Raw genomic sequence first — 14,221 nt, forward strand, 5'->3', positions numbered from 1 at the left:
TCTCTGTCACTGAAGTGGGTCTAGGCTAGTTAGCCACAATTTCTGTCTTCTTGGGATCTACCTCAATACCATTCTCTGACACTACATGCCCCAAGAACGAAATGCTCCTCAGCCAGAACTCACATTTAGAGAACTTGGCATACAAGCCATGTTCCCTCAAAGTCTGCAAGACCAACCGCAGATGATGGGCATGCTCCTCTGCATTCCTGGAATACACCAAGATGTCATCTATGAAGACAATAACGAAGTGATCCAGGTACTGGCTAAACACTCTGTTCATGAGATCCATGAATGCTGCAGGGGCGTTAGTTAACCCGAACGGCATTACAAGGAACTCAAAATGCCCATATCTGGTCCTGAAAGCCGTCTTTGGCACATCCTCATCCCTTATCCTTAGCTGATGGTACCCCGATCTTAGATCTATTTTGGAGAAACAACCCGCTCCGGCTAGCTGGTCGAATAGATCATCGATCCTAGGCAACGGGTACCTATTCTTGGTAGTGACTTTGTTCAACTGCCTGTAGTCGATACAAAGTCTAAGGGATCCATCCTTCTTCCTCACAAACAAGACCGGAGCACCCCAAGGTGAGGTACTCTGTCGGATGAAACCCTTTTCTACCAGCTCTTGCAATTGCTCTTTCAACTCCTTTAACTCGGCTGGAGCCATCCTGTAGGGAGGGATAGAGATCGGTCTAGTTCCAGGCATCAACTCTATCTCGAACTCTATCTCCCTAGCAGGTGGTAAACCTGGAAGCTCATCAGGAAAGACATCCTGAAACTCTCTGACAACTGGCACCGAGGCCGGCTCCCTGACCTGACTGTCTAGCTCTCTCACATGAGCTAAGTACCCCTGACATCCCTTCCTAAGCAACCTACGAGCCTGAAGAGCTGATATCAGACCTCTAGGTGTGCCCCTCTTGTCTCCTCTGAAGACGACCTCTGACCCGTTCTGATCTCTGAACCTGACCACCTTGTCCCTGCAGTCCAAGGTAGCACCATGGGTAGATAGCCAATCCATCCCTAGAATGACGTCAAAGTCTGTCAAATCTAGAACCACAAGGTCGGCGGAGAGGCATCTTCCCTCAATAAAAACTGGACTGTACTGGCAGACTGACACTGCCACTGACGGGTCACACTTGGGTCCACTGACCCATAGGGGACACTCTAACCCAGAGACTATCAGACCTAACCTCTCAACGGCTCTCGGAGCAATAAATGAATGAGATGCACCCGGGTCCATTAATGCATACACATCAGAACACCCAATGACGAGATTACCTGACACCACGGTGTTGGATGTGTTAGCCTCCTGCTGTGTCATGGTGAAGATCTTGGCTGGAGCTGATGGACCTTCACCTCGGGAACCAGAAGAAGAGGCTGCCCCTCTCCCTCTACCTCTGCCACTGCCCTGAGTTGTGGCTGGAACTGCTGGCTGTGCCACACTACCAGAAGCTGTCTGCTGGGGCTGGCCCATAAAAGGCGCTCTAGGACAATCCCGAGCTATGTGTCCCTCCTGTCCACATCTGAAACATGCATTAGTCCCAGCTCGACACACTCCCCTGTGCGGTCTTCCACATCTCTGGCATTCTGTACCATCTGAGCCTGAGCTCGAGCCACCGCCGAATCCCAGACCGGATTTCAACTTGTTCCAAAACTTATTCTTCTTCGGCTTCTTGGTGGTGCTATCCCACCTCTTCTTACCTGAGCTCTGAGAAGAGAAACCTGGTCCTCCTCTGTTTGGGGTCTTAACCCCTGAAGACTGGGTCACTGACTGCTTCACTGACCCCTCAACTATAGCACTTGCCTCCATTCTTCGAGCCATATCCACCACAGTGTGGAAACTTTCTCTCTCAGCTGACTGAACCAACGAGGAGTACCTGGAATGCAGCTTCATAACATATTTCTTGGCTTTCTTCGTATCTGAATCTAGAGCTTGCCCTGAAAAAGGCAATAGCTCCAAGAATTTATCCGTGAACTCCTCTACACTCATGTGCTCTGACTGCCTCAGTTGCTCAAACTCAATCATTTTCAGTTCTCTAGAACTGTTTGGAAAAGCCCATCCAGCGAACTCATTCGCAAATTCTTCCCATGTCATACCGTCTAGTCTTGGGTCCACATAACACCTGAACCATTCCCGTGCCTTCTTGCACTTTAAAGTGAACCCTGCCATCTGAATGGCCCTGCTGTCACTTGCCCCTAGCTCATCAGTTATTGTCTTCACTACTCTCAGATACTCAAAGGGGTCATCCCCTGACTTGTATTTGGGAGCATCTAGCTTGAGGTAATCTGTCATCTTTACCTTGCTCCCATTGACTGAGCTAGGTCTAGGAGGTTGAGTAACTGGGGCTGCTGGTTCTGTAGGTGGTGGAGGTGGAGGTGCAGCATTCCCCGAGGTGGGGTTTGCCGGGTTTGGATAGAAGGGTGAGGGTGGATAAGCTGGGTACTGTGTATAGGGTGGATAGAAAGGTGGATAAGGCATGTAGGTAGGGTAGGGATTAAAGCTGGAGTAATCCGATGTGCCTCCCATCGGATACCCTGAACCCTGTGGGAAGGGTGGATAATGGGGTGGAAAACCATACCCCGAGGCCTGAACGCCTCCCTGAGACTCCCCTGTCCCTTCTTCCTGCATGCTCCCATCCAGGTTCCCATCCCTCCTCTGATCCTCTTCCATAACCTCCCTCACATCTGAAGAACTTCCTCCTCTATTTGTCCCCCTTCTGCTAGCATCAAAAGACCTTCTAGGGTCCCTTGACACTCTCTCTCTGTTGGCTCTACAAGACATTGCCCTAGGCAACGTGGGAGGATGGGCGCTCGTGCCCTCATCCTCAGGTGGCACTCCAGTCAATCGCGCAGATCGACGAGTTCCTCTCATCCTATTCTCTGAAAAAAACAGCTCATAACAAGCAAACATTAGCATCATATGGTTCATGTGGGCACACATGAACCCTCATCACAATCATATCATAGCATCAATGCACATGTATATAATCATGGCATTTCACATCATCATACAAGACAAGACTCCACATCCTATCCTAGTGGACATGATCTTCCTATTGTGCTTGACCTTCTAGAACATCTATGAGCCCGACACTCTAGGTCCGATCCTATGAACCTAGGGCTCTGATACCATTCTGTAACGCCCCGGAAATCCGGACCGCTACCGGCGCTAGGATCCGGGTCGACTTAAGGCTGCCGGGACCCGTAGCAAGCCTGACATATAACCTGTAAACCTGTATAATCCCATACATGATCAACAACATGCATAAAAATTAAAACTTTTCTTCATACAAACTGTCATCTACTAACTCAACCTGTGCATACTCTGAACATATTCATAACATAGTCCCTCTGTGGGATCTCATCAAGCCTTAAAGGCAAAACAACCTGTGTTGAGTTAGTTTACATAAACATCATAACATAAGATCATGTATATACAAAAGGGATTAACAATATATTATGGTCAAGCACAACTCTATCCTCAATAACCTCATTACATAACATCCTGAATATTTTTACATTTCATCATAATACAATTGTCATGTCCACAAACTAACTATTACATACATATGACTTTTTCTCGTCTTGCCTTCTCTATCTATCCCGTACCTGCAAACCTGGGGTTAGGGGAGAGGGGTGAGCTAGATGCCCAGTGAGTAGAACTATAAAAGAAAATATTTAAAACATGCTATCATGAAATGCGTCACTGCACAAACAAATCACACCACGGATGGACTGATTCAAAAATCCCTCAACTCCATGCTCGGCCCTATTATGGGCACCACAGGACTTCGTATTGCCCGGCCCTATTATGGGCACCACAGGACTTCATACTCAGAGTTATTGCCCGGCCCTATTATGGGCACCACAGGACTTCGTATTGCCCGGCCCTATTATGGGCACCACAGGACTTCGTATTCAGAAGGCTAATGAATCATCCTAATGTCCATCCACTGTCATCTATCACAACAATACAATGCGGCATAGTCGTGCATTCTAATGCAAACAACCTATAATATGATCATGATGCATGAAGCATGATAAAAGCATTTCATTTCTTAATTTAAAAAGGTTAAGTTTAGTTCCACTCACCTCTGGCTGACTCTGACAAACTCTGTAGCAGCTGGCTCACTGCTGGGGTCCTTGGTTCCTCGGGTCCGAACCTACACAGGTGGACTCCAATGAGGGACCAAACATACATAAACATAACTCTAATATATTCCCCAAAAACCCCCTAAAACATCCTGAAAATATCACATAGAGATATGCATGGGGTGGCTGAACAGGGCACTTTCGGCGGCACCTTCGGCGGCCGAAAGTCCCAGACAGAGACGAAACTCAGGTAGGTTCGGCGGCACCTTCGGCGGCCGAAAGTGCCAGACAGAGACAAAAGTCTCTTTTCGGGGGCAACCTCGGCAGCCGAAAGGCCTGCCTCCCCAAAGGGGGTTCGGCGGCCGAAACTCCCTTCGGCGGCCGAACCTGGTTTCTGCCAGAGGGGCAGAAACTTGGTTCAAATGAACCTCTTGCCTCCCAAAACTTCAAATCAAGCATAAACCTCAACCAAAACATGCATACAAGTTCCTAGGGGCCTCAAAACATCCAATGCCCCAACTACAACACTTCAAACACCCACAATCAACACACATTGACCAAAACATCAATATTAACCCATAACTCAAAATATAACCTAACATGCATTTCTACTCAAAGATCTAGCATAAAACTTACTTAAAACATATAAGGAGCTTAAGATCGGCCCTTACCTCTTGAAGATCGAGAGGGAGACGACCTAAACTTGGAGATCCACGAAAATGAGCTCCTGAGTTCCCAAAGCTCCAAAACTTGGTTTAAATGTTCAAAACTTGTAATGTGAGTTTAAAACTTAAGAAAAATGGAAGAGATTTGGAGGAAGAGCACAAGAGTTGCAAAGGGAAGGTCGGAAGCTTGCTGTGGCCGAAAATGGGAGAAAGCTCGCCCATTTCGGCTAAGTGCCCCATTTATAGGTGGCTGGCCAGGCCACGTTCGGGGGCCGAATGTGCCTCCGCATCCATGCAATGTTCGGCGGCCGAACTTGACTTTCGGCGGCCGAACCTGAACTTCCCTAACTCATGCTTTCGGGGGCCTAACGTGCCTCCAAAACGCATGCATGTTCGGCGGCCGAACTTGACTTTCGGCGGCCGAACCTGGGTTTCCCTCCAATGCTATTTTCATGCAAAAACTCATTTAGTTTCATACTTTAAAACCATTAAAAACATGAAAACATTTTATGAAAGCATGGTTCTACCCTTCTAGAGGTCTCCGACATCCGAGATTCCACCGGACGGTAGGAATTCCGATACCGGAGTCTAGCCGGGTATTACAATAACAATTGAATCACTTAGAGAATTTCACCTATAAATACTCATCTTTACATGCAAGGCTTCTCACACTTTGCACTCATATCACATAAGCTAATTAAAGATAGTCTTCCCAACTTAAGAAACAAAAAAATGGAAGGAAGTCGATTCCTTGCAGCTTCTGCAGTATTAGTCTTGGCTTTGGCTTTCTCAATGGCCTCAGCCTATGATCCTAGCCCTCTCCAGGACTTCTGCGTGGCAATGAATGATCCCAAGAATGCTGGTATTTATAACCTTGTTCTTGTTTTTTCTTATTTAATATTTTGAAATCCTTTCTTGCTTTGATAGATGCTTGATATTGAGAGATTCTTTAATGCAGTGTTTGTCAATGGGAAGTTCTGCAAGAATCCAAATCTCACTGTAGCTGATGATTTCTCCTTCTCTGGACTCAATATTCCTGGAAATACTGAAAATAGAGTTAGATCAAATGTCACCCTCTTGAATGTTGATAGAATACCAGGACTTAATACTCTTGGTATATCTCTCGCTCGGTTAGACTTTGCACCCAATGGCGGCTTAAATCCTCCTCACACTCACCCTCGTGCCACAGAAATCCTAGTAGTCATCGAAGGCACGCTTTATGTTGGCTTTGTCACATCCAATCCTAATCGCCTTATCACTAAAGTCTTATATCCAAGAGATGTCTTTGTGTTCCCAATCGGTCTCATTCATTTCCAGTTCAATGTTGGAAAGACAAATGCAGTCGCTTTTGCTAGGCTAAGCAGCCAAAACCCTGGAGTTATCACTATAGCAAATGCAGTATTCGGGTCTAATCCATCCATTAATCCTGATGTTCTAGCTAAGGCTTTCCAATTAGACAAGAATGTTGTCACCTCTCTTCAGAAGTTGTTCTGGGATAGTATATGATTAGAGAGGCATGCGTAAAATAATTACAAAATCATTTAATTGTAATGGTGTTTACTGTAGATAGTGATTCATACTTTTGTTTTGAATTGCATATTGCATTACAAGTCAAGACTCAAGACTCTTGGAGACAATTAGACTCCCATGCATGCAAAATATTGCCCTTTCTGAACACAACCAGCCAGCCAATATAGTTTCAGTCAGGCAAAAAGCTCCAAAGGGAACTCTTAAATGCAATAGTAATGTGGCTAAGGAAGGAGATTCGCAGGCAACTGTAGCAGTTATAGTAAGGAATTATTCTTATTGTTCTACCCCTTTAGCAGGTAACAAAAATGCTATAATCCAAGCCACTCAATTAGCTTAAGGTATGGGGACACTTCTACTGAAACATCCCACGTCGATTTTTCAAAAAAAATTTGAGATTGTATATATAAGCTGGTTAAAAATTATTAAATAATTTGAATTAATAATTTTGGACTACTTAAAAAATAGATTGAACGGAACTGATGGGTCTGCGAGAAAATGACTACTCATGTGAGACGAGATAGAGCCCCATCCGAGGCACTAACGAACCACAATATCTAATTATTTTATGCACTCTCAAACAGTTTCTGAAATTGCAAAAGAGAAAGCAAGGCTAAAGCCAACAAGATAAGGAAATGACATGCCTTCATCTTATGACTACTTTCTCTAGGCTTTAGTTGTTGAGCTGAAGATGTGAAAAATCTTGCACCAACAGATGAGTATTTGTAATTAATAAGGCGATAATTGTGGATTAATCATTGTACAAGGATCTACATATTTCCTGTATTTCCAGAGAGAGAAAAAGCTTTCACCTCTTGGTTTTTTCTCCCACTTTTTATTTCAGATTTTTGTGGAGCTTTAAATTTGTTAGACTCCTCTTATCCATAGGGCAGCGATAGCCATTCTTACCGGTGAAAGATGCTGCAATAACCATCATGCATGCTGTCCAGTAGATGGAGACATCTAGGGCATGCTAGCTAAATTATTATTTTTGGCACCATGAACTACTTGCAGAGAAACTGCATTCAATTACGGGAGCAATCAGCCGGCGATGAAGATCTTCGAGGAGAAGCTGGAGCATTAGTTAAGCCTGTATGCTGAGGCTCCGGAATCCAATCGATAAAGGGTACTCTATATAAGAATGAACATGCACACCCCATCCCAACCCCTTTTGCCCAAACCATCCATCTTTCCTGCCGAACATCACCTCAATCCCACTTCCTCTTCATCAAATCTTAGTATTTACCTGGAAAAGTTCCCTCTCAAGTGTGATGCAGCTTTCTTGCATAAGATTGCTTCCAAGTTTGTCAAAATTTTCAATGTCTATGTTGCAAGGAAACTAAACAAAGGAGGCAAAAGGTTTGCTTTTATTCGGGTTTACACTTTGTCAGATTTGCATATCTTGATTAGGACTCTTAACTTTGGATCGACACCTACAAGTTAAAGGCCACCATATCGCGTTTCTTCAAAAGCCATAAGAAGCCATGTAAAGGAAATCAGTTAGTCACTTTTGTATCTTAACTAACCCGTTAGAATAGCTCTACATCTAACTAAATGCCAGCACACACTCCTTCAATTCTTGGACTGTGGCTAGCTCAGGTTTTCTTTTGTATATATGTACATCAACAGTAACGATTGAAATATACAAAAATGGATTGAGGTTGCACCTGTTTATGCACCTCCACCAACTAAATTCTTAATTTATTTTTATTTTGCTGGATTCTTCAATCCTTTTCATGGTATCAAAGCCGTGGATAAGGTTTATTCTCTAATCTCTGCATTCTATACCTTTGTTGTTTGAGATTAGCCAATAGATAACAATGATGACTCCTGAGGATTTAGCGAAGATCATCGCTGCTATAAACACAAAGAATAGCGAAAATGATCTGTATCATGTTAACAATTCCGACGCTCCTGGATTCAGTCTCGTGAACACTCCTTTGAGAGGGCCCAATTATCTCTCTTGGAGTTGGTCGGTTCAAATAGCTCTCAGAGCTAAGAAGAAATTGGGATTTATTAATGGAAAAATTAAAGCTCCGGCACTTGATTCAGATGATTATGAGAAGTGGTTAACGGCAGATAGCATGGTTGTATCATGGTTGCTAAATGCCATGTCTAAGGATATTTCTGACGCTTTTGTATTCTGCAAAAACGCAAAGATACTTTGGGACGAGTTAAAGCACAGTTATGGCGAGAGCAATGGGCCAATGATTTACCAGATAGAACGAGATATAGCCGGGTACAAGCAAGGTAGTAATTCTGTGACAGAATACTACACAAGTTTGAAGAAGAAGTGGGATGAGCTATTGTGTTTAGCTCCATTGCCTGTTTGTTGTGAAACTGGTACCGCAATTACAGATTATGACAGCAATAGGAGATTGATGCAATTTTTGATGGGATTAGGAGATGAGTATGACAACGTGAAGAATCAAATTCTTTTGCAAGATCCTTTACCGTCAATTAATAAAGCATACTCCATGATCATGAGTGTGGAGAAACAAAGAGAAGTGCAAATTGATAGCACATCTTCCTCTGAGACTGCTGTAGTAATGCTCGCTAGAAGAAATTTTTCTGGAAACAGAAGCAACACGGGAACTGGAAATAACAGGGCTTCCTTTTCATCTCGAAAAGAGGACAAGAAGAAGCAATATTGTACCAATTGCAAAGGTGCAGGACACATAGTGGACGATTGCTTCAGTCTCCACGGATATCCAGATTGGTTCATTGAATTACAGAAGAAAAGAGGGGTGGACGTCAAAAAGTATCTCAGAGCTAATAATGTTACTCGTGTTGCAACTGATGAGACACCATTACAGCAGTCAGGACTGCAGCAGAAAGGAACTGATGGTCTCGATAAAGGGATGACAGATTTCTTGCAACAAGAATTTCAAAAATTCCTCAACTCCAGAAGTGGCAGTAATGATCAAGATGATGGAGATGTCAGACACGTGAATTTTGCAGGTACTTTACTCAATTCAGTTTTTACTAGTATTAATTTTAATTGCAAGGATAATTGGATAGTCGATTCGGGCGCAACTGATCATATCACACCCCACCTCAATTTTTATGATCAAGTTGTTAAATTACATCCACCAAAGACTATCCGACTGCCAGACAATTCAACCAGATTAGTAACACACATTGGAAATATTAAATTGAACTCCAGAGTTATTTTATACAATGTTCTATATGTTCCTTCGTTCAGTTGCGATTTATTATCAGTCAGCTTGCTTGCTAGGACTTGTGGTTTATCTGGGCACTTATTCCCCGAATATTGTTTATTCCAGGATTTACAGACTAGAGAAGTATTGGCCAAAGGAACAATGTTTGAAGATCTTTATTATTTGACAGCAGATTCATTTAATAAACAGAGCAATTGCAATTCTGTTAGCCATTGTTCTGAGCATAATAACCATCTAGCTATGCTTTGGCATGCTAGATTAGGACATGTTTCTTTTAAAAGGTTGAAACATATAGATGGAGTTGCTAAATGTGATTATGTTGAGTTAATGTGTCCTATTTGTCCTGTTGCTAAGCAAACAAGGCTGTCTTTTCCTACAAGTATGATTTCCAGTGAGAATATATTTGATCTTATTCATGTTGATTTATGGGGTCCGTATAAATTGAAGTCTATTACAAATGCGATCTACATGTTAACAATAGTTGATGATTATAGTCGTTTTTGTTGGACTTATATGCTGAAAACTAAAGATCAGGTGTTGCTTGCATTGAAATCTTTTTTCCATTATGTGTTTACACATTTTGCTAAACGGATAAAGAACATTCGCACCGACAATGGTACTGAATTTGTTAATGCTGCATGTAGCACTTTCTTGCAAGACCAAGGCACTTTACATCAACGAACCTGTGTTTACACTCCACAATAAAATGGAGTTGTAGAACGGAAACACCGAACTCTTTTAAACATCGCCCGCACACTACTTTTCCAATCCAAATTACCTGCCATTTTCTGGTCTGAATTATTGTTAGCAGCCACTCATATTACCAATCGGTTGCCTTCCGAAAACTTACAGTGGCAAACTCCTTATGAAAGGTTACATGGTAAATAGGTTGATTATACTTATTTTCGGACAATTGGTTGTCTCTGTTATGCTACCAACACCAAACCACACAAACAAAAATTTGATCCCCGGGCTTTCCCATGTGTTTTATTGGGTTATGCTCAAAACCAAAAAGCTTATAAACTCTACTGTTTGACTACTAAAGTCATTATTGTTTCACGAGATGTTATGTTTCAAGAAACTCTTTTTCCTTTTCATTATACCAAACCAGAGGATGTTACAACTTTTGTTTTACCCACTTGTCTATTTGATACCAATTATACGCCCCACCAACAGCAATCTTCTATCACTCCTGCTTCATCACCAAACACCGACCCACCACTTGAACCCGCACCGCTACCTGAAACTAATTCCGTGCCTTTGGGTCTTGATAATGATCTTCCTGACTGCTCTTCTTTTGATGCTGATAATACTGTGGGAACTGAAACTGATTTGGCTATGGGAACTGAAACTGATTTGGTTGTGGTACCTGCATCTCCACAACCGGTTCGTCGAAGTACACGACTGAGGAAAACTCCTGCCTGGTTGACTGATTATATTACCAGTAATACATCAGATTCCAACATTCATTTTTCCTCCTCTCATATGTTTTTTATTGCCCAGCTATCTAAAATCAAAGAACCTTGCAATTATAATTATGCTAAAACTGATATGAATTGGGTAAATGCTATGCAAAAAGAATTGGATGCTTTAGAACAAAATCATACATGGATTTTAACTGCTTTGCCTCCTAACGTTAAACCTGTTAGGTGTAAGTGGGTGTACAGGATTAAATATAATGCAGATGGGAGCATAGACAGATATAAAGCAAGGCTCGTCGCCAAGGGGTACAACCAGTTGCTTGGTCTCGATTACAATCAGACTTTCTCTCCTGTTGCCAAGTTAGTAACAGTAAGAATTTTCTTAACTGTGGCAGCCGCATATTCTTGGCCAGTGAAGCAACTTCATATCAATAATGCTTATTTGCACGGGTCCATTGATGAAGATATCTACATGCAAGTTTCTCCTGGTTATGACAAAGCGGAGAAGGGCCAAGTTTGCAAATTGCAGCGATCACTTTATGGGTTGAAGCAAGCCGGCAGGCAATGGAATAAAGAATTGACAGTCAGTTTGATGACACAAGGTTTCAAACAATCTTCTTTCGATCATTGCTTGTTTACTAAGGGTCATGGAGGTTCTTTTATTGCTATCTTAGTTTATGTTGATGATTGTTTGATTACTAGTCCTTCGGCCACCTTAATTACTGATTTGCGGCATTTTTTGGATACGAAATTCACTATTAAAGATCTTGGCGATGTTAAATATTTTTTGGGTATCGAGGTGGCACGTTCGGCATCAGGAATGTTGTTAACACAACATAAATTCATTACTGATATTATTCAGGATACAGGTTTGCAGGATGCCCGAATTATAGCTAGTCCGTATATTCAAGGCATTAAATTGAGTAAAGATATGGGACAGCCATTGCAAGATGCTGAGATTTACCGGAGACTCATTGGTCGGTTGCTTTATTTATCCATGACCAGGCCCGATATTAGTTATGCGGTTCAGCAACTCAGCCAATATATGCAGGTTCCACATACTATGCATCTAAAAGCTGCTCTCACCGTGGTGAAATATTTGAAGGGAACTAGTTACATGGGATTATTTTTACCAGCAACAAATGATTTGAAACTCCGAGCCTTTTGTGATGCTGACTGGGCATCTTGTGTTGATTCTCGTCGATCCGTTACCGGGTATTGTATTTTCTTAGGTACTTCATTGGTTTCCTGGAAGACTAAGAAACAGAATACGGTGAGTCGGTCTTCTGCTGAGTCGGAATATCGCGCCATGGCATCTACTGTGTGTGAGCTTCGGTGGTTATCTTCTCTTTTGACTGATTTTCATATTACTATTATTCAACCGATACCGTTACATTGTGATAATAAGGCAGCCATACATATTGCTGCTAACCCAGTCTTTCATGAGAGGACAAAACACATTGACATTGATTGTCATGTGGTTCGTACTCAGCTGCAAGCAGGTTTCATTACCACTCCGTATCTTCCGTCCTCCTTGCAGCTTGCCGACATGTTTACGAAACCTTTACCTTCTCATTCTTATTCTACATTTGTGTCCAAGCTTGGGTTGGTTGATTTCTCCCCAACACTAGCTTGAAGGGGGGGGGGGGTGTAAAGGAAATCAGTTAGTCAATTTTATATCTTAACTAACCCGTTAGAATAGCTTTACATCTAACTAAATGCCAGCACACACTCCTTCAATTCTTGGACTGTGGCTAGCTCAGGTTTTCTTTTGTATATATGTACATCAACAGTAACGATTGAAATATACAAAAATGGATTGAGGTTGCACCTGTTTATGCACCTCCACCAACTAAATTCTTAATTTATTTTTATTTTGCTGGATTCTTCAATCCTTTTCAAGCCATAAATTTAACTTATAAATTTAATTGATTTTATATGAGATTAAATTTATATCATTATTATTATAATTATCATTTAATAATGAGTTTTAGTTTAATGGTATTGAATTTTTTTTTTTTATAATTTAAGATGTTTGAATTTAAATTTCAACCGAAGTTAAATATATAAAAATATTCATTTTTTCTTTTATCTATAGAAATAAGGAGATAGTTTTGCTTTGTTTTTTAGAGGGAAATTATTCAAAGTACTAGGGTGTGTATGCTTACTTATTTCGAAAGTATGAATTACATCATCCAAAATTTAAGAAAAAAAAATTTCTTTTTATTAGTGAAGAGTGTAAATACATACAGTATGTTGCAGAATTTGCTAACATTAATAGTATATTTTTGCAAATATGTTTATAAAGCAATTTGCAAATCAGTCTCTCATACTTTAGCTCGAGTTAGTGTTTTATGTTACATTATAATAAATGAGCATGGTAACTTTCCCTATTGAAAAAAAAAAAAAGTATGATACTTTCCCTTTATGATTGATACATGACATTTTTAATATTTAAAATCAATATGTTTTTTTTTTTAAAAGTACAGTGTGATGAACTAAGATTTGGAAGATATATCAAATGGTGATGCTTGAGTAAGGATCCGATTAAGCGAGGATCAATAGATTGGGATTGGTGGTTGAAAAGTTAATAAATTTATATATTGGTTCGAATAGGTTAAAGATATAAGAAAAATAAGAAAAATGTAAGTTAGATTATTAGATGAGACAGAAATGCCTTTTTAGCTGGTGTGTCAAGCGGTTTATTGATGGTAGATAATAGATTAATAAATATAGAGTCAATTAATTCATTTTCTATCTATTTATCTGTGTCACGTTGACATGATATTTAATACATATATTTATGATTTCGGTATGAACTAATACAGCCGAATATCGTAATAAAAGTTTGTGTTTGTTCTTTGATCGGATCAAATGACCTACTTAATTTTTATTAAAATCGATTCTTTTTAATTGTCCAAATTTAATTAGTCGGACCATATACCCATATTCTAATAGTATGGGACTTTATGTTTTATATGTTATTTTAGGAGTTTTAAATACACATGATTTTCATTGTTTTTGTTATTTTTAGTAATTTGAGTGACAAAACAAAGTATTTAAATAATTTTTTTTTAATTTTTAGTTATATTTCGAATAAACAAATGAAAAAGGCAAAAGTCATCAAATGAAAGTGAAACAACTAAATTTAAGACTTTTTTTTATTCAATTTATATTACACTGTTATTTTTTTTTCACTCTAAGTGTTCGAGGGACATGATATATATCAATGATTAAAATACATATATACATAAAGTGAACTGCAATATTAAATTCAAAATGAATCAATATATATAGGAAAAACAACAAAAAAAAATTAATAAAAATATATCTT

The 14,221-nt window shown here is 40.5% G+C and overlaps 1 protein-coding gene across 1 annotated transcript; it reads left to right on the top strand.

The window, feature by feature from the left end:
- The first annotated feature begins 5,449 nt into the window (after positions 1-5,449).
- On the top strand, positions 5,450-6,263 carry LOC110621584 (germin-like protein subfamily 1 member 7). The gene is made up of 2 exons (XM_021765853.2): positions 5,450-5,619; positions 5,716-6,263. Exons 1-2 carry the CDS (start codon positions 5,490-5,492, stop codon positions 6,261-6,263), a joined length of 678 nt encoding a protein of 225 aa, XP_021621545.1. The 5' UTR covers positions 5,450-5,489.
- The last annotated feature ends 7,958 nt before the right edge of the window (positions 6,264-14,221 follow it).

This window comes from Manihot esculenta, chromosome 8, assembly GCF_001659605.2.
Source record: "Manihot esculenta cultivar AM560-2 chromosome 8, M.esculenta_v8, whole genome shotgun sequence".
NCBI classification, from domain to species: Eukaryota; Viridiplantae; Streptophyta; class Magnoliopsida; order Malpighiales; family Euphorbiaceae; genus Manihot; species Manihot esculenta.

Bases quoted from the DNA above. Each gene is read 5' to 3' on its own strand.
- LOC110621584 (XM_021765853.2), top strand. From the start codon at position 5,490: ATGGAAGGAAGTCGATTCCTTGCAGCTTCTGCAGTATTAGTCTTGGCT. The intron at 5,620-5,715 runs GTATTTATAACC...TCTTTAATGCAG, and splicing joins GAATGATCCCAAGAATGCTG to TGTTTGTCAATGGGAAGTTC.